The sequence below is a fragment of the Corylus avellana genome, chromosome ca5 (genome assembly GCF_901000735.1).
Source record: "Corylus avellana chromosome ca5, CavTom2PMs-1.0".
NCBI lineage: Eukaryota > Viridiplantae > Streptophyta > Magnoliopsida > Fagales > Betulaceae > Corylus > Corylus avellana.
The window spans coordinates 4575994-4597156 of NC_081545.1; the positions used below are offsets into that span (position 1 = coordinate 4575994).

The following is a 21163-nucleotide window of genomic DNA, read 5'->3' on the forward strand; positions in this document are numbered from 1 at the left end:
CTAGCGCTTTTCCCTAGGTTGTTACAAGTGGTATCAGAGCCACCTACTAACGCCAGGCCATGTGGTATTAGAGCACTGCATGACGTAGCCCTGACGAGGACGTCAGGAATTTAAGAGGGGGAGTTTGTAACACTCTGGAAAGATGAGAAGAAGCCCACATAGAGTGGGTAGTTTATAAAGATAGTCATGGGTGCTAAGTCCCACATTGCCTAGTTACTAGGTGAAACTGGGCTTTATAATGAATTCTAGGGAAACTCCAAATTGACTAGTCATTTTGGGGTAATAGCGCAGATGTGGCTAGCGCTTTTCCCTGGGTCGTTACAAGTGGTATCAGAGCCACCTACTAACGCCAGGCCATGTGGTATTAGAGCACTGCATGACGTAGCCCTGACGAGGACGTCAGGAATTTAAGAGGGGGAGTTTGTAACACCCCGGTCCCATATTGGGAAGATGAGAAAAAGCCCACATAGAGTGGGTAGTTTATAAAGATAGTCATGGGTGCTAAGTCCCACATTGCCTAGTTACTAGGTGAAACTGGGCTTTATAATGAATTCTAGGGAAACTCCAAATTGACTAGTCCTTTTGAGGTAATAGCGCAGATGTGGCTAACGCTTTCCCTGGGTCGTTACACAACAAGTTTGTTTTGAATGTAGAAAGAGTTTGCTTAAAGTGAATGATAGGATGCATGTGCCTAGTCCAAGGAAATGTGTTCTTGGGTATAATGGACGAATTGGGCAATTTGAGTAAATATTTGATCTGTATATCTGCACCCAAAATAAAAAATAAAATTAAAATTTTTTTTTTAAAAAAAAAACAAAAACAAAAAAAAAAACAATTGAGGGTATAAACAAACTGCAGCAGATGTGGTCGTAACTTGTAATGCAGGTCTAGAGTTCACAACTTTGGCAAAAGTGGGTTGAGTTCTGAGAGGGGGCCATGGCAATGAAATCCAAGGATCTGAAATTTCCAAAAGGCAAGCGACTAGTGAAACTGATTAATGGTGGAATGTTATTGTTACAGTGCTGATATGGATTAACACTATAAATGAGACTAAGTAAGAAAAGAATGAAAGAAGAAAAGAGAGAAAAGTAAGATGAGTAAGATAAGTAAGTAAGATAAGGCCTTACCTTCCATGTGGAATGCAGTGATCCTCAATTTCTGAAAAATTGCTCTGCCCTATACCACCATGAGTCTGGATCCTCACCATTGAAAGTTGGAAATTCCAACCTTAGAACCTTGGTGTAAATCCCTTCAGCACTTTGTTGATTCCCCTCCAACGTGTCTTCCCCACTGATGAGCAGCCCCATAACCAGGAACTGCAACCTCTTCCTCTACACTCTGATGGATAGGTTGTTTCTGCTTCTGCTTGGCCAAGGCTGTAACCATCACCATCAACTAATTCATTTTTGATTGCATTCCAACATTAGATTCACGGATATCCTTCATATCCCTTCTTAATTCCAGAACATCTTCTTGGACTTCTTTTAACTCTCATGCTTGTTCAGATTGTGCTTCTTCTGTCATTGTGGATCTAGTTCTCATGAAGACTAAAGAAAAAACAAGAACTAAATGAATCAAGGGCTTTGATACCACTTGTTAGGGATTAACACTGTAAATGAGACTAAGTAAGAAAAGAATGAAAGAAGAAAAGAGAGAAAAGTGTAAAAGAGAGAAGAAATGAGAATTCTTATTGAACAAGTATTACTCAACCTCCAAGCATTTCCAGTATGCCTAACTCCCAGTTCATTAATTAACTACAATCAACAAGCTAATGCTAAATCACAACTAATTCTAGCCTTTATAGTAATGTCTTCGCCTATTACAATCAACCATTAACAACAATCAACTAACAACCAACTAACAGCTATTAAACTACTTAACAAAATAACAGAAAATAACTGTTTAGTAGTTGTAACTAATTCTCTTCCACGTGTACTTGTAAGCTCTTGCCAGCTGTCCTCATATGCTTAGCATGTTACAGTTCGGATTGAGAAAAGTATAGAGAAAAGGGAGAGGAAAAGAACATACGGAGAATTTACGTGATTTGGCGGTATGCTTACGTCTATAGGAGCAAATGACTAATTTCACAATGTTGAAAAAAAAAATAGGGGTACAACTTATATGAACATTGAAATTTCCAATATACCCTTTCTTAAATTGACCTTTATACTAGAGATTAATGTTACTTCAGAATATGAGCCACAATCTCTAACATGGAATATTAGCAACAAAGGCTGGTTGAGGTTAGATTATAAAACACACGGGGTAAATAAATGTTAAAAGAAAATGAAAATTAGGAATTTAAATAAATAAAATAATAAAATAAATACGTATTTGGTGTTAAATAGATTGAGAACAATAAAGCTTGTAGGCATTTGATCAAAAAAGGGAAGAAAAATCCTTAGTTAAAGTTAAAAGTTTTCAAATTTGAGTTGTCTCGTTCGAACAGAATTGGACAGTGTTGGAGTGGGATGAAACTCCATGCCACACTAGGTTGAGTTGACTGCACTCAAACTCACAAAGTGCCCCCATTCGAACATGGTGACATCTCCACTTGTCATTACGTGCGAGAGTGGTAGGTTAAGTTTCAAAAGAATGTTTACCAGGGATGGTTAATGAAATAAATGTGGTTGAAGTTTTTAGAAACATGTTTAACGATGTTTACAAAAGAAATGGGTGTTGTTTATCTACTGAACTGTGAACTTACAATTTTACCTGTAAAACATTGTTTGACAGAAATTCAATACAATGAGGCAGGAGACGAGCAACCGGCCGGAATACTCGATAGATGAAATTAAAGCTTCGAGGGTATTGGGATTTTAATATTTTGGCTTAATTTCCTAAACTTGCACTCTGTTATGTAAATATAAATAATGTAGAAGTTAATAGAATATGATGTTTAATTAAAGTTGTAAGTTGAAAGACAAATGTAATTATGTGACTACTGACTTATATATGAATGCATGCAAACAATTTGTAAATGTATAAATATGTGGGGGTGTTACATATTAGACGGTTCTATGGACTCATAGTGGGGAATATTGGGGATATTTACTACAGGTTATAAGCTTCAATTTTTGTCCTCCCCCTCCCTTTCTTGTTATTTTCTCTTTCCTTTTTACCGTCTATTGCCATCCTTCTAAATTTGATTGTATTTCTAGATCTATTTTCTTCAAAATCAGGATCTAGTTTTTTCTATCAGTTCCGTCCATCCACGCTACCGTTCACTGTGCTCACCGGCCACCCTTCTTTTAGCCGCTGGCCTTCATGCATCAATTTGCCGGCCACGCGCTGGTGCGTGGGTCCCACGCGCCGGCGTGTCATCGACGTTGCCACTGGTACAACTTCAGTCCGTCAGATCCACTCCTCCACATTCCTGCACACTGATCTAACTACACCGATCGCTGATTTATATGTCACCAATGGAAGTTGGGTGTTTTATGATTTTTTGTTTCTGTTTATGTATTTTTGTTTTTGCTTCTGGCCTTTGAGCTAAGGAAGGATAGTTTCGGTGTGAGGGGTTATTTCTGACGATCGGTATAATAAAGTTTTAAGGAAATTTGAGCTACTCATGTCTTAAATCTAGTCTGGTTTTAAAAGCTGGAGTATATTTGTTTTATAAGATAAATTGTGCATGGGTTAGACCAGGGGCGGAACTAGGATTTGTTATTTGGGGGGACGAACTAACGTAAACATGAGCGGTGGTAATAATGAGGGGTTGAACTTATGAGATCTTTGAACCATTGAGAAGAGTGTTTACACCGCATGATCCTCAGGTTCATTCGTTTATATGCCAGGGTGTAGGGCGCCAACAAAAGTAATTTAGCATTATGGAGTTGTGCTTATGGTCAACAACTCAGTTGTTTATGTTCTTAGAAGAAGAAACAAGTAAGAAATTAAGTTCGATGATTTTTCAAGGAAATATATATATATCTGCCTATGCTGCGTTTATATTCTTTAGAAGAAAAAAAAAAAGATAAGGAATTAAGTTGGATGATTTTCAAAGGACAAAAGACATTGCAGTTTTATTATAAATTAATTTTTCAGATCAAACGAATTCAAATGTGAATCAACCATCAAAACAGATAAGGATACAGATAAAAACTACTCTACTAATAGATATCTACATTCAAATGTAAATGTTTAAATTCAAGTTTGTAGTGTCATTTCTTGTAAACGGACTGTAACCACATTTGTTATATCTACCTACGTTGATGGTAAGGAAGTCAAATTACAACATCATGATATTGCATGTGTTATTCCTTACACTATAATCTAAGAAATTAAATTAATTCCCTAAATTTCAAGAAGTAAAATGAATATTAAATGGGCTTAAAAAGAGAAAGAGAGAAGGAAGAGAAGGATTGTCATTCACTGCTGTCTTGAACGCTGCAAAGGAGCAGAGGATGAAAACAAATAGAGTCCAAAGAGAATCAGTTGAGTAAAAATATATACAAAAAGGTTTTGGGGGGACAAATATTAAATATTGGGGGGACGCTTGTTCTAATATCTTGGTTTTTTTTTTTTTTATTCTAGGCCCCTAATAAGAGGGGTTGAAAAAACTTTTGGGGGGACATTCGTCCCCCCATCACAGAACGTGGGTCCGCCCTTGGGTTAGACGCTGCTGACATAGATAGTTTTTTATTGTGAGATCTTATTGATTATATCTATGATGTTGTATTAATGTAACTTTGGGCTAGTAAGAACATTATGCTATGAGATGTTAGAGCTATTATGCTCTGGATCTTATTTTGAATGAAATACTATATTAAAAAAAAAATTATATCATTATAATCTATTTATGGTACTTCCTCATCAAATATTTATATATCTAATCGAATGAACAAGTGGTTGAACCAAAGACTGATTGAGCTAGTGTACCATTGACAAAAAGACAAAAAGTTTTGACAACGCATATATTTTTAACAATTCTTCAAGGATAAAAATAACTAGTGGCGCAGGACGGAAGAGATTTTTCACATACAAGATAAACAACAACAACAAAAACTAAAGATAAATCGAATGTTAATTAATTCAAAGTCTTACCAAAATATCTACAATGATTATAGTTTGATCTAGAGTCTCCAAGGCCCCCTTAGTAGAATCTCATCACCATCAAAAGAAAAGAGGAATCTTTTCATTAAGGGCAATATTGCTAGGTGCTTGATATTTTAGTGTTCTTCTAGTGTCCTCCCAACTGCGATGTAACTTTTAAAATCATCATTGAATTTGATATTATCATTATTGACTTTTAATCTATTGGTGATTTTAAAAGTCACATCACAGTTGAAAAGACACCAGGAGAACATTAGAAGAACACCTAATATTTCTATTTCATTAATCATAATTTGTCTATTACAATAGAACACTATGCCTATACCTAACCTTAATGTGACTGGACTTCCGCCAATCCTATTATTGAATTACAAATAAAATTGATACCATAAATAAAATTAATAATCTAATTAAAACTAAAGGACCAATTTATTCTTGTCTCATTCTGCATCAACCAGTCTAAAACATGAGATTTTTCAGAAACTATGGACCACGTCTTTATATATGTATATATATGTACGTATTGTAATGATGCTGAGGGTATTCCCCACTCAAATCACTCCTTTCCAATGAGTGTCATTAAATTTTGTCGTTAATGGGTGCTACCAACATCATTTATAACGAGAAAAAATTTAAAGTGTGATAATATTGTTGCTTCGATCTGGGTGGTCCGTTGGGACATCTCTTTCAAATTGAATGGTTTATTTGTGTTGCATGGCATTGAGCCATTGAGAAGGAAATAGGTGATGAATGAGAGCAATCGTCAGAATTGATCGATGCCATGAGATATCAATTTTTCTCACCCATATATCCTCTGTGATGAAGCCACTTCCTGTTATAGCACCATGCATTTTTGTTCAAAAGATGAGATATTTTCCACACCATGTGGTGCAGATGGAGCCATTTTGTTGTTACAGCATTAGGTGTCTTTCATTACTCCTTCTTGGATTGAGGGGTCCCCTACGTGGGGGTTTGTCGTGGCTTGGATTGAGCCACGTGACACTCTTTCATATTCTTTTTTGGATTGAGGTCCCCTGAAGCTTGTAGGAGCTTCTAATTTCTTGGATCCAAGTCGTATCAAACCATATAAGGAAAAAAAAAAAAGAAAAAAGAAAAAGGCAAAATAAGGGAAGGGCGTGGTCGGCCACCCTTTTGGGTGGTTGACCCACCTCAACGACACTCTTGGAGTGCCTGTCCATGGCCACCCCTTCAAATGGCGAGGAGGTGATCGGCGAACTCCTATGATATGATACTTACCTTTGGTTATATTGTGAGGCTGATTTTTGTCCTATGATACTTACCTTTGGTTAGTTATGGAGTCTTTCAAATGATAATTACCTTTGGTTATATTGTGAGGCTGATTTTTGTCCACCTTGCTACTACATCATTGTGAAGATCAAAGAAAAGAGATGCATTGATTCGTTACAGTAAATATGTTATAGAAAGAGGAGGCACTAAATATAAAATCCTTATGATTTGACAAGGTACATATTCCCTACAATTTTGCTCATAGGTGGGCTCATAATTTAGACGATAAATATAATTTTTTTTTATTATCATTATAAGGTTTATTTATCCGAACAAGTTTTTAGATGGCTTGCTTTCTTCTCGTGCAAATGGGTTTTGTAAGACTTTTTTATTTTTATTATTTGAACTGTTAGTAATCAAAACAACATCTCGTGCAAATGGGTTTTGTAAGACTTTTTCATATTTATTATTTGAATAGCTAGTAATCAGAACAACAAATTGTCGAGATCCGAACCTGGGTTGTACATATTGCAATTGCAAATGATAAAAAGACTAGTGATTTTTATTCTCCCACAATTTCCCATATCCTGAATTCCAGAAAACCTATTAAATTCACTACTCTATTTTCAGTATCTCACAGCCACAAATTCTATGTCAAAACAAAAACAAAGACACAAGCTCATAACTAAAAAAACAAAAAACATTACAACGTTGAAAATCAAAGAAAGAGAAAAGGCCTTTTGATCTTTGTTGGGGACTGTTTTTCAAAGCTGGGATTACATAGGCTTCTCTCTGTCGAGCTCACCATTGTCGGAAGCACCACCTCTAACGAAGCTCCGATGAGATATCGCTGTGTAAGGTTCTGACACGAGTTGCAGAGAAAGCACCGAATGTGCCTGCGGGCTAAGAAATTAGCCCCATGAACCCATTTGTCACATTTTCTGCACAAAAAAGCGTCATCAGCTTGGCAATATAGTGAAGCCCTTGACCCGCAGAGCTCGCACGGCACCGACCCAGTGGTGGCGGCGGCGGCATGGGGCGAATCGTCGTCTTGGTGTCCCGGCAGCCCGCAGACGCCGCCTAGCTTCCCCTCTCCTAGACCTTTGCACATGCTTAGAAATCCAAATATGGCGTGGCCAAGTAGTTGCAGGAAGGTAGCCTTTTTATAGGAACGTAAGCATGAAATGCTGACATTATTTCCATGAAGCTTCTTTCATTTTTGGCCAGATATTTCACATTGAGGTTATGAATGTAAATTCTGCCCTGGAATTTCAACATAATTGCATCAATGCCATTGCATGACAAAATAAAGCCATTGTTTTAGTCTTTTCTTAGTTTTCTAGCCTTTTTTCTTATCGTTTAATACTTTTAAAACGTGCCCTTTTTTTTAAAAAAAAAAAAAAAGAACAAAATTAAACAATTGGTGAAATTTGTAAAAAAATATATATATTTATGTGATTCTAAATGCCCATCTTTTCTTTTTCTTTCTTTTTTTTTTTAATTACACTCTAAAACAAATTACTTTCTGCAATTTTGTTTAAAGCGTGCATTTAAATCTAAAACTTATGGCGGAGATAAATACTTGGAATATATTATTATTATTGAGTTGAAGATACAGTTGGGGAATCTTTTGGATGCAATTGATTGCAGAAAAGGGGCATTTTGGTAATTGAGGAGAGTGGAGAATGTGTGACTCCACTAAATTTGACAAAATAGCAAAAAGCTAAGACATGATTAAGGGCCTTTAGGATTGGTGAGGTGTTTGAGGGGTTGAGTATGAGCCATGATTTTCTGTTGTTGAGTGGTTACCAAGTCAATTTGGGTTGTTTTTCTAAAGGAGAAAACTTTGTTGTATGGCCAAGAATTAAAGGGCTTCTATTTTGGGGACCCCACCAACTCACAATAGAGTTCTTAGCATGTAGGACAACTTGGGGGGTGAGAAACTGATTTGACTGATTTTTCATGGAAAGCCTTTGATGCCCATTCCTTTTTGGACCCCATATTTTTTTCATAGGGGTGCACGTGGCAGGACAGGAGTGGAGGGAGTGTCCTTGTCCACAAATTGTTTTAGCGTTGGTAGATGAGTCCACATGTGTGGTTGAAACTTGAAAGCTTCTGGCTTTTATATTCCATCCAAAATGAGATTGTGACTAACAATATTTTGATTTGATATATTAAAAAAAAGTAGTGGAGAAAAATAGGCTTGGATGGGTGCTGGATGGATAGATATCCAAGTAATTGTGAGAGACGTTGTTGGTTGGAGAGTAGAAAAAAAAGTTTTCTGTCTGACATGGGTCTTAGAAATTTTTTTTTAATTTAGTCTATAAAAATAAAATATGTTTACTTTTTTAATAATATGTGAGATATAAATAAATTTTTATTTTTATTATTAAAAAAAATATATGCATCACACATATTAAAAAATATATATTATTTTTATAGACTAAATTAAATAAATTTTTTTTAACGTTTGAAGGAAGACTCTGTTCATGTTTTTTTCACAAATGAATTTTTATTTATTTTTGTAATAATTGTTGTTTAAACTGTTTTTGTTTGATTGTACCGACTCACTCGTAGGTTCCCAAGCTAAATTAAACACCTACAAGTATGACTTTGAAAGATTGAGATGTGAACATTGACACATAAAATAAATAAATAAATAAAAATTAAAATTCTTCAAGAAAAGTATTTGTTACCCACAGAAAATAATAATAATAATTTTATAAAAAAAAATAATAATAATTTTAGAAAAAAAGAAAAGAAAGAAATTCTTCAAGAAAAGTAATTTACTTGTTGAGTATCATGTGATAGGAATAGCATTTTTTTCATAGTCAAGATTAATTTTAATACATATTTTAAAAAAATTAAATAATATGATATCATAAAATATCATAGTTATAAAATAAATACAATTATTTTATTTGAAAGGGAGAAGATTCTTCTCCCATTTGACATAGATCGAGTAATTAAATTCATCCCTTCACTTTCTAAACAGCTCATTGTCCCAAGACTATCCTTCACATTCATTGGAAGGCCATATATTAGAAGGATAAGTGCTGGGGTCAGTTTTTTTTTTTTTTTTTTAGAAAGTTTTTCTTCAAACTGGATGAGAGAAATTTTTTTCAACTTAGTTTATAAAAGTGACATGTGTCATTTGAACATATGAGATACATATGTTTTTTTAATAGCCTCATATGTTTTTTTAATAGCAGGAAAAAAATTGGAATAAGTTTTATTAAAAACTCATATACATCTCACATGTTATTAAAAAAAGGATACATGTCACTTTTATAGACTAGATTGAAGGAAATTCCTCCGACTCAGTTTAGAGGAAAACTTTGTCCTTTTTTTTTTTTTTTTTTGACCAATGATAGAGATTTTCTCTAAGCCGATATGAAGGAAATATCCTCCAACTCATGTAAAATAGTGCCAAGTGTCTATAAAGATTTAAAAGGCATGTTAAATTTAGTCTAAATTAGTAAACTATTATTAATGAGGTTAAGAATTTAATGTGCATTTTAAATGTTTATAGACACTTGGCACATGAGTTTGACGATATTTCCTCCATACTGATTTGGAGATTTTTTTTTTTTTTGAAGGGGAGAATTTCATATTCATTCATTGATAAAAGGTCGCGAGCAAAGTTCTTACAAACAGAGCAAAAACTCTGAAAGCAAATCATAGCTGAAGCTAAAGTTACATACGTCAACAATATACCAATCAACCATTACAAAACATCTGCTAATCCATGACTATTCATCAAGTTTAAAAATAGATCTGCACCAAACAGATACTTTCCAATGCATAGGTAGCTTATTCCTCGGCCTCGAGAGCAAAGAACCTTCAAGTCGAAACTCTTCCTCCTCAACCCAATAGCCAGGATATTGTTCACATCCACAACCTAAGGGTCCGGACCAAAGCAGTAACGAGTTGATCAAAAAAAGGACAGAGCCTTATTACAAGCAAAAAAACAAGAAAGAAAAACATATAGGGAAATAAAGGGATAAAATGGAAATACAAGTAAAATAGGAAAAAAATAACGGAAATACAAATTTCTGTCTTTTGACGATCTCATCTTAAAAATCAACAATTAAATAATATAAAAAATTTATTAACTCAATGAGTATATGTGCCTTTCACTACATGGGCCGCCTGAATGAAAATACCAACACAGGAGTATAGTGGACCATGTTTCATGTAGTCTAAGTCTGGGCTATCCTTATAGTCCCAGATATCCTTCCTCGACTGTTCCATCCCGGGCCCAAACAAATGCAAAAGAAACGTGTCACCTAGAGTCACAATTATGTTTGTATTATTGTATTAATTAAAAATAGCATTTTTTTTTTTTTCTGGAAGATATAACATTATTAGTCAAGAACATGCAAATAGAAGAGACCACTTTCATATTCATCTATGTCTAAAATATGACATAAATTTTTTTAGAGAAATGGTTGGTGTTAATATTTTATCCATATCATCTTACAAATTAATCATTAAATTGTTAGATTTATGTGGACTCTACTAGAGGCGGATCTATGGGGGGACTGAAAGTGGCCTTGGTATGCCCAAATTACAAGAAAAAAAATTGAAGGCAAAAAAAGATTAAAGTATTTTTTGCCAATTGGTCACTCCTTAAATTTTTTTCGCCCTTGGTCCCTCTCCAAATTGAAAGCTGGATCCGTTCATAGACTAAACATAAGTCAATGGTGGACCCTACAAATATAATTGTTGATCTATTAAATTTATAGGAGAATATAAAAAGAATATGGGCAAATTATTGACACCAATCATTTCTCATTTTTTATGTTATTGATGATGTAGTGTCAATTAATCTTTTGAATTTATTCTTATTAAAAAAAAAAAAAAACTATTTAATACTGCCATGCCAAAAAGATAAAATAACAATATAATTTTTAACTTTACTCAATTTTTTAAGTATTTTAAACACGAAGTAAAGGGATTGAGATCCCCGGCACTTCTCCTAGAATTGCCTTTGAAATCCTAACCACTCATTTTCATCAAACAGCCACCAACTTAAAAATAATAAAATAAATATAAAATAAAATAATAAAATAGTTTATTAAAAATTAAAATAATTAAAAAAATAAAATGGGGTGGCCGAGCCATCCCATTCTCCCCCTAGGGGTGGGGGGTACCCCCTGGAGGCCTAGAAATTGGTAGGGCCACCCACAGGCATACAGAAGTGGTTCGGCCTGTCAACAAGCCTCATAAATTTTGGTTATGGGTTTGGCCTTTGAACCACCCAGGCCATAAGGGATGGCGTTGGCCAACCCATAGGCTGGTTGGGGTGGCCAGACACCACCACCCGGTGGTGGCCACCCCCATTTTATTTTTAATAAATTATTTTATTTTATAGGGAAAATATATTATAAGTCTCTAAGTTAACGCGCCAAAATAAAAAACTTCCTAGATTTTTTTTTTTTTTCAACAATTTACTCCTTGGGTCAATTGAAATGATAATAAAATCATTGCTGTCAAATTTTTTTAACAGCCGTTAGGGCCACTTAAAACATACCGTTTTACCTGATTAAAATATTAATTTTTTTATTAATTTAATTTAAAAAATTAAATCTAAAAATAAAAAAGCCACCCCTGGCCAACCCCCAACCCCTATGGGGTGGCCGCAAGCCACCCCAAGGGTGGTTTGCCCACCCCAAGTTTCCCCCCCAAACCACCCGTGAGGTGGCTTGCAGGTCACCCCAAACCCCTCCATGGGTTGGTGGCAGTACCCCATGGGTGAAAAGATTGGCCACTTCAATTTTAAAAAAAATTAAATTAATATTTTAATCAAGTAAAACGGTGCGTTTTGAGTGGCCCTAACGGCTGTTACAAAATTTTGACGGCAAATATTTTATTGTCATTTTAATTGATCAAAGGGGTAAATTGTCGAAAAAAAAAACCTAGAAAGTTTTTAATTTTTGCGCGTTGACTTAGAGACTTATAATATATTTTTCATATTTTATATTTATTTTTAAAATTTAAATAATATTTTATTATTTTATATTGGGTGGGACACGTGGCAAATTGATGGCTGTTGGATAAAAATGAGTGGCCAGAATTTCAAAAAAAACCTATGGACAATTCTAGAAGAAGTGCTAGGGATCTCGATCCAAAGTAAAGAAGGTTAAGTGGTACACATGACATATATCGTATTAGTAATTTAACCTCGATGCGTGCAATGGAAGTATATTCTATATTTCTATACAATTCAAAACATTACAATTGAGTTGATAAAACATAATATAAAACTGATTGTGCAATTACTACAAACGGCTGAGATTTGAGGAATTATGGGCCTTTGGTATTTCCTAATTATCTCGATCCACTTTTATTAGTGGAAAAATTAGAGACTTTCCAATTGTAAATCTTGGCCCTTCAATCTCATCCAACGACAACCATAATACCACATGTAAAATATTACTTAACGTTTTTTAAGAAATAAAAAATAAAATAATAAAAAAATATAATTGATTTTTTTATTTTATTTGGCTGGTGGCCAAACTAGACCCCAAGGGCCACTGTTAGGGGGGCCAAAGCCACCCCCATGCCCAAACGGTGGTCCTAGGCGGTAGTTCGGCCATCCCAAGGTCAAATAAAATAAAAAAAATCAATTATGTTTTTGTATTATTTTGTTTTTAAATATTAAATAATATTTTATTAATTTTTATTTAGTGAAACAGGTAGCATCATGATAGTCGTCGGATGAGATTGAATGGCCAAAATTTACGGTCGGAGAATCTCCAATTTTTCAGGGAGGGGATCCGGATCCATTTCATAATCCGTTTGTTGTAACGCCAAAACAAAGACAGACAAGAAAATAACCGAAGTGAAAAAGTTGGATCAAAATGACAAAATCCTCCTCAGGTAGATCTCTGTTGCATTAGCGTCCAGTCCATGAAAAAGCCAACGAAACGCAGACTTTCCTTCTTAAAACGCACAATCCGCTTTCTTTTGTCTTTCTTGTGCTTTCACTCCCACGCTCTCACTCGCTCCAAAATGCGCCTAACGCTGCCCCAAAACCTGAGTCTCTCGCGCCTCAAAACCCTCCTCTTGATCGTCTCCTTTCTCTTCATCCTCTACCTCCTCTTCTACCGTCGCGATTGGCACGCGCCGCCAACCTTAATCTCACGCGTATTCGATTATACTCTCACGCGCCGACACCTCCTCTTCGCCATTGCCTCCTCGTCCCAGTCTTGGCCCCGAAGGAAGCCCTACCTACGCATCTGGTACTCCCCCAATTCCACCCGCGCGTTCACTTTCCTGGACCGCGTCGCGGCCTCCGACGCCGGAAATGACAGTACCGTCCCTCCGGTCGTCGTCTCCGCTGACACCTCCAAGTTCCCGTACACGTTTCGTGGAGGTCTCCGGTCGGCGATCCGCGTGGCGCGCGTGGTTAAAGAGATAGTGGATCGCAACGAGAAGGACGTGCGGTGGTACGTGTTCGGCGACGACGACACCGTTTTCTTCGTGGACAACCTGGTGAAAACACTAGCGAAGTACGACCACGCACGGTGGTTCTACGTTGGGAGCAACTCGGAGAGCTACGAGCAGAACGTGAAGTACTCGTTCGACATGGCGTTTGGCGGTGGAGGCTTCGCGATAAGCTACTCGCTCGCTAAGGTTTTGGCAAGGGTTTTGGATTCGTGCTTGGTGAGGTACGCACATTTGTACGGAAGCGACGCTAGGGTTTTCTCGTGCTTGGCGGAGCTTGGTGTTGGTTTAACTCATGAACCTGGGTTTCATCAGGTAAAGATTGATTAAGCATTTTCTAATCAATTAATTTTGAGTTAGTCTTAAGCTTAATTTGGTAACATTATGTGTCGGATATAATTACATTTGTTGTAATATATGATATAATTACATCATGATTGTTTTCAAAGCTCAAACTAAGTTTAATTTATGATAAATAATACAATGTTGATGCTGAAAATTAAGAAAGACAAACAAAAGGAAGTTTTAGGAGACGTGTGTAGTTTGCAGTCTTTGGTATTACGTAAGTTCTGGGATGAATCTCGGGGGTTGGCCACAACCTTCTACTTAGGCAATGCTTCTTGGGTAATTCTTCTATGACCCAAGTTGAAGAGCCAATTGACCAACACCTTTTAAGTCGAGGTATGGGACGCATAGGAGGGGTAAATATGTGGTATAGGAATAGATTTTAGTGAATGACATAGCTGAGAAACCTGGGTTGTGATTATGCACATGGAACTAATGTTTTATAGATAGGACTTGATTGGTTAGTTCATCTGTAATTAACTGGGTTGGAAGAAGTCTTTGTTAGTGAGCAATGAATGATGAGACAGTTATAGTGATGAAATAAAATGTATATGGTCTCTGTATCAAGGCAGAGTAGGAGTGGAGTGTTGTCACTTTTGAGTTTTTGGACCTCCATTGAATCCGTTTCAGTGTATGTTTCCCGTGCTTCTTCCTTTTTCTGTATTTGATGATGATGGAATGTCACTGTTAGCCCAATCTACTAGTTATCAGTTTATAACATGAACATTGTTACTAGTTAATGTGAGCATGCACCAATAATAGAATTTTTTTTGGGAGAGGTCGTTTAGCTGACTGACATGGGTTGGCTGAATAACCTTGCTAGATTCCGAGATCGTCTTATTATTTTATTTCAGTTTACTATTTATATTTTTGGATATCCAGTTGAGCTTATCTGCTCAGCAAGTACAGGACTATTACATGTCAATTGACCGAGTTGTAAAGCCAATTCATGATTCGTTTATATTCATACCAGGTTGATATGAGGGGGAATTTGTTTGGGATGCTGTCTTCACATCCATTATCTCCTTTACTGTCTCTTCATCATTTGGATGCTGTGGAGCCAATCTTCCCTAACATGAGCAGGACTCAAGCAATGGGACATCTTTTTGAAGCTGTGAATGCTGATCCTGCCAGGATTTTGCAGCAAACTGTCTGCTATGACCCTTCGAATTCATTGACTATTTCAGTTGCATGGGGTTATGCTATCCAGATATTCAATGGTAATGAATCTCTCCTGGACCTCCTTTCGCTGCAGAAAACCTTTATGCCATGGAAGAGGAGTGTCACTATTGGTGCTAGTCATTATATGTTTAACTTGAGAGATTATCCTAAAGATCCATGTAAAAGACCTGTAATCTTCTTTTTGGAAAGTGTTAGACCTGATATAGGTGATGTCTGGAGCTACTACACCAGGCATGTGGTGAGAGAGTGTGTCAGACCTGATGCAATAAAGAATTTGAAACACATCAAAGTTATCTCTCAGAGGCTTGAACTCGATATTGAACAGGTATTGCCGAACTGGTTTAAATATGCTTGATTTGCAATTCATAAGTTCATCATATGATGCTTTCTTCACATATTAGTCATTTGGAGTTGGTGCGGTCTAACAAATGTAATCCTCTTTAATCCAGATGAAGGCTCCGCGTCGTCAGTGCTGCAACATTTTGCCCTCCTTTAATGAGTCAATGGTCATTAACATTAGACAATGTGGCGTTGATGAACTAATTTCCATGCATTTCTAGCATTTTTGGGAAGAGGAATCTTTTAAGTACAAAGCAAGCTTAGAAAGTTTTGAAGCAGTTTTGGTCTCTTTGATTGAACTTTTGGCTTGCAACTGCTAGGAGGTATTTTCTCAGTACTTTCGTGTTTGGAAACTTCTCCGTAAAGAATGATTTGTACCGAAAATTTTGACTAACATCATATAAAGTAGGAGTGTACAAACGGGACAATTATAACCGTCCCACAATCGCTAATTGCCAACCGCTTATAACCTATAACTGTTAACCGTATAGCTGCTTTGGTAGGCGGTTATGAAAAACCGCTAACCGCCTAAGGCGAGGCGGTTAGCAGTTTTGGGGTTAGGAAAAGTAGTTAATAACTGCTAACCACATATATAATAATAAAAATATATATATTATATATTTTATATTAAAAATATAACATTAAAACAACGCCGTTTTGGTGTTAACAGTGTCGTTTTAAATAAGAGCTAGGGATACGGTTTCATCATATTCATTGTTTTTGGGAACAGTTTGACTCAAAACTATTTAAAATAAGCCCAAAAAATAGGCAAAATGAAGGCTCAAAACACCTCAAAAAGCTTAAAAACCCATATAAAAAAAGCGGTTATAAAATCGCCAGTTATTGGTTTGAATAACCGCTAACTACCTAAGCGGAGCGATTGTGGTTATTAAAATCTAATAACCGCCTTAGGCAGTTGCGGTTAGCAGTTTTAGCCAATAACAACCGCTTTTAACACCCCTAATATAAAGGACTAAAATTAAAACTATTTTGATTTTTAAATTAACATGAATAGCTTTCATTTGTAACCTCTAAGATGTCTTCCTCCAACTGCACTGGAAGAGTGGGTGCTGGTACTTTCCTGTTGAAATCATTTAAATACAGAATTGTTTGATGATAACAAAGAGAAATTTAATCAAGAATTTGCAATTAACCTTGTAATACACCTTTTAGAAGTAGTTTTTCCTCAAAAGCTGTGTTTCATATTCTAAAAGGCGGAACCTTGTCAGTCACACTACCTTATATCATGTGTTTGCTTTTCTCTATATTGAAATGACTTATGATTATTGGAAATTCAATGCTAACCTAATAAAAGTAGATGGAATGTGATGCTTTATTAATTGTGGCAGATGCTTAATGTTAATGCATGGTTTGTCTTGGCTCTTGTACACTTCTGAGAAATCTTTAAAAAAAAAGATGCTTGAAGATGACGGGTGATCTTTCAGCAGAAAGTCTTGTGCGATAAGGTGTTTGACCCAGAAAGAATTGGCTATTTCCTGAGTAGTTCACAGATTGTACCATTTCTGAGAAATCTTGATAAAAAGAGGCATAAAGGAAAAATGCTGATTACACGCCAAAGAAGAGAGATGACACTAGTAACACGAAATGTGCAAGATTTGTTATGGATTATGGATGGATTATGGTCATGTATTTGGAATTATTTACTTTTAGAAACAACTGATGTTGACAGAGCTTGTGAAATTATTTATTAGATTTCTTCTATAGAAGAGTAATGACTCATTGATGAGACTTTAGTAAGTTAGACAAGCATTGGAAAGATTTTTGCTCTTCAATTTATTGCTTTCTTGTGCCTTGAATTCTGTTGATTGCTAGGAAAGGCTTGGGAACTTCACCTAGACGTTTCGTTGGGAGGTTATGTTAGTCGGTTCCCCTTTAATCTCCTGCCTAAAGAGGAGGGGTAGGGAAAATTGTAGGGGCTATGAGAAGGAGCTCGTGCACAATTACCTGGGATCCAGGTAATAAGAGGGATCTTCAATTGTACGGGATTCCAATCCATCTAAGCTGCATTGTTGGCTGGTTATGTGAGTTGAATCCCCTATAGTCTCCTACCCCAAGAGGAGGGGCAAGAAGAATTGTAGGGGCTATGAGAAGGAACTCTTGCTCAATAACCTGGGATCGGGTAATAAGAGGGATCTCAATCCTTCTAAGCCGGGGTTCCTTTGGACCATGTCCATGTGGGTTTGGTTATTTTTTACTCATCTTCAAAATCTAAGGGGCTCGGACCTTGTAGTCTTGCACATGGGTGGATGGCCTCGGGGTTTGCAACCTATGAACTTTGCTGCCCTTTGCATTCAGCAATATTAAGCAAATGGTTTCGTTATTACTCCACTATAATCCATTGACCAATACTCTTAACATCTATCTAACGCGTAAATACAAGTAGCCTCCCTCTCTGGTTCTCTCCATCTTTTTCTTTGCTACCAACTTCGTCAAAGTGGTTGACTTGTCTTGGGATCAGCCCACCATTTGGACGGCTCTGATTGGCGAAAGGATGGGCTGATCTCTTGCTTGTCAACACCTACCCCATATATATGTTCTCTTTCCACACATGGAGAGATAACTAACTTATTTAGGACGTCAACATTTATGTCTTGCTTTCGCCGTGAGTAGCGGTCGCTTGTATTTTAAACACAGTTTGAAAGACCATCCATAATCATTTCTTTCACCTCTTCTCCTAAACATGTTGCTTGTTCGATTACCCTCCAAAAACCAACCCTCTCGGCTGATAAACCTCGTTATTGTCTTGTCTGCTGTATGTATAGTTTATCTACTTGTGTCACTATTCTTCTCATCTTCAAAGCTCTTGCATACATATCCTTCATCTGAAGGTGTTTATGCACCAACCTCTCTTGAGCATATTGTGTTTGGAATTGCTTCTAGCAAGAACTCTTGGCCTAGGAGGAAAGAGCATGTTCGGCTTTGGTGGAAACCTCTTCAAATGAGAGGCTGCGTGTTCCTCGAAAGCCAGCTTCCGCCTGATGAACAAGCGAAAGACTATGGCTTGCTTCCTCCGGTGTGCATCTCTGAGGACACTTCAAGATTTCGTTACACTTACCGGAACGGTCCAAGGTCGGCAATTCGTGTGGCGCGTGTTGTTTCTGAGCTTGTGGCGCTCAACCATTCTGGTGTGCGTTGGTATGTCTTCGGGGACGATGACACGGTTTTCTTTCCGGATAATTTGGTGAAGACACTTTCAAAGTATGATCCTGGGCTTTGGTACTACATTGGGACACAGTCGGAGATTTTAGAGCACAACAGGGTTTTTGGTTTTGGAATGGCTTTTGGTGGTGCAGGTTTTGCTATAAGTTACCCTCTGGCAAAAGTTTTGGCAAAGGTTTTTGACTCTTGTATAGAACGGTATCCACATCTCTATGGAAGTGATTCAAGGGTCTACTCTTGCTTGGCGGAGCTTGGAGTAGGTTTGACACATGAGCCTGGTTTCCATCAGGTATGAATTTGTTCGAGTGTTGTTATTTGTGAGGGATACTACAACTTTTATTATAAGTTTTTTACAAACTGACGTGGACACTTGATACTCGCGTAGACTGTCACTTAAGTTTATAAAGGAGTTGTAGTAAAAGTTTTAGTGCCACAGGCTTGTGGCACTCAACCATTATTATAATTTAACATTCAATGCTCTTTCCGCATTTTTCCTTTCTAATTATGTTTTCATTCTGGTTTGAAAATTGAAGGTGGATATTCGGGGTGATGTGTTTGGTCTGTTAGCTGCACATCCAGTGAGACCCTTGGTATCCCTGCATCACTTGGATCACATAAGCCCAATCTTCCCAAACATGACAACTACTAAAGCTATAGAACATCTATTTGAAGCTGCAAATGTTGATTCCCAGAGGATTCTACAACAAACAATCTGCTATGACAGATGGTTTTCATGGACCATTTCTGTGTCATGGGGTTATGCTGTTCAAATATTCCCAAACCATATATATTTTCCAGATGCTCTCAATGTGCAAGAGACATTCAGGCAGTGGAAAAAGGGAAATGCTTTGTCAGGAGTCTATATGCTTAACACAAGAGAACTCCACCCTGACCCTTGTCGAAGGCCTACCATTTTCTTTCTAGATAGTATATATTCCAATTGCGATGGAATCAGGAGCAATTACAAGCAGTCTTTTGCAAATTGCTCACATGACAAGGCTTCACCAAGGAAACTGCAGGAGATCAGAGTACTCTCACATAAGTTAGACCTTGATATTAAGCAGGTATTGCCAATCTTCAATTACTTGGCAGCAATTCTCTATTTGAATTGCTAACAATCCGAGCAGAAAATGTGAGATGGGGTCCATCTAACCTAATAAGTGGGTGGACTGTCCGAAACTTGTTGGGCAGGTGGCCCTATAAACGCTCTCTCACATTTGTTGTCCGGATTGCTAGGAATCTTACGAGTACTTAGAATGAATGGCATGAAATTATTGTTATTACCAATTTCTGATCCATATTCTCTTTGTATTCATTCAGTTGCAGGCTCCAAGAAGGCACTGCTGTGATGTTTTGCCTTCTGCTGTTGGTGAAGTGATGGAAATTGCAATTAGAGAATGCAAAGAAGAGGAATTAATTCACATCCATGCATGACAGTGTCTGGTTTTTATAGAGAGCTTGGTAGTTGCACAATCGGTTTAGGCTTTAGAGCACTTCTGTCATTGAGAATTCTTCATTGTTGTTGCCTTACTGGGATTTAAGATTATCAGAGGATCCCCCAGCAGAGCAAAACCCAAATATTTCTGATTATGAGAGATCAAAGGATAAATTTGAGAATTGTATTGGAAATATCCCAACTTTGGTTACTCTGAGAAGAATACTTGGTTTTGTTAACATTTCAAGTATTGTAAAGAAACTCATCAAAGGAAATTCTACTTCTATATTCCAATTTTTGGAAATAATCATCCAAATATCGACTAACATTTTTTTTCCCCTTAAAATTTGAAGATTTTCTCATGTTTACCCTCCAAAAAATATTCTTTCTAGTCCCCCCCACCTCTATATTTAGCACATTCTATCAGTCCGAGGCTTTTGTGATGATGTGCATCATGTTTACAATGTCCCCTATTCACTTCATATGCTAAAGTTTATTTTGTCTACGAAAAATTATAAAATTAGCCCCTATAGACTATAGTTTAGAGTTGGTTCAAATCACTCCCAATGCGTTCAATTTTATCTTAAAAAAAAAAAACGCAAATGTTGTGAATGTAAATGATAAACAAATGCAAATGCAAATGTAAGCAAATGCAAATGTTGTAATTAATGGAGGTATGGCCGCAGCATATTGTTAAAAGGCAGTGATCTGATGATATTATGTTGCACTAAAATGTTGAAAAGGAAATGATCTGATGTTTTGGACATATGCATCATGTATATGCTGTTATTATGCATACATTTTAGTCAATGATTCTGTAAGCCTTTGGAGGGAGGTTTATATCATTCAAAGTACAACACTTCTAGCCTGGCAGACTCTGGTAATTTGACCATCTCTGCTCTTCTCATTTAGAATTGCCATGAACTA

The 21163-nt window shown here is 36.7% G+C and overlaps 3 protein-coding genes across 3 annotated transcripts; 2 read left to right on the forward strand and 1 right to left on the reverse strand.

The window, feature by feature from the left end:
* Positions 1–1251: 1251 nt before the first annotated feature.
* On the reverse strand, positions 1252–7414 carry LOC132181589 (B-box domain protein 31-like). Its single transcript, XM_059594838.1, has 2 exons — positions 7109–7414; positions 1252–1395 (listed from the first exon to the last, which is right to left on the reverse strand). The coding sequence occupies exons 1-2, from the start codon at positions 7412–7414 to the stop codon at positions 1252–1254; spliced, it is 450 nt and encodes a 149-aa protein (XP_059450821.1).
* A 5788-nt stretch (positions 7415–13202) lies between these two features.
* On the forward strand, positions 13203–15899 carry LOC132181326 (uncharacterized). Its single transcript, XM_059594500.1, has 3 exons — positions 13203–14070; positions 15074–15607; positions 15732–15899. Exons 1-3 carry the CDS (start codon positions 13219–13221, stop codon positions 15840–15842), a joined length of 1497 nt encoding a protein of 498 aa, XP_059450483.1. The 5' UTR covers positions 13203–13218; the 3' UTR covers positions 15843–15899.
* Positions 15900–17050: 1151 nt separating this feature from the next.
* Positions 17051–20538, forward strand: LOC132181327 (uncharacterized). Its single transcript, XM_059594501.1, has 3 exons — positions 17051–19090; positions 19335–19865; positions 20122–20538. The coding sequence occupies exons 1-3, from the start codon at positions 18323–18325 to the stop codon at positions 20233–20235; spliced, it is 1413 nt and encodes a 470-aa protein (XP_059450484.1). The 5' UTR covers positions 17051–18322; the 3' UTR covers positions 20236–20538.
* Positions 20539–21163: the final 625 nt, after the last annotated feature.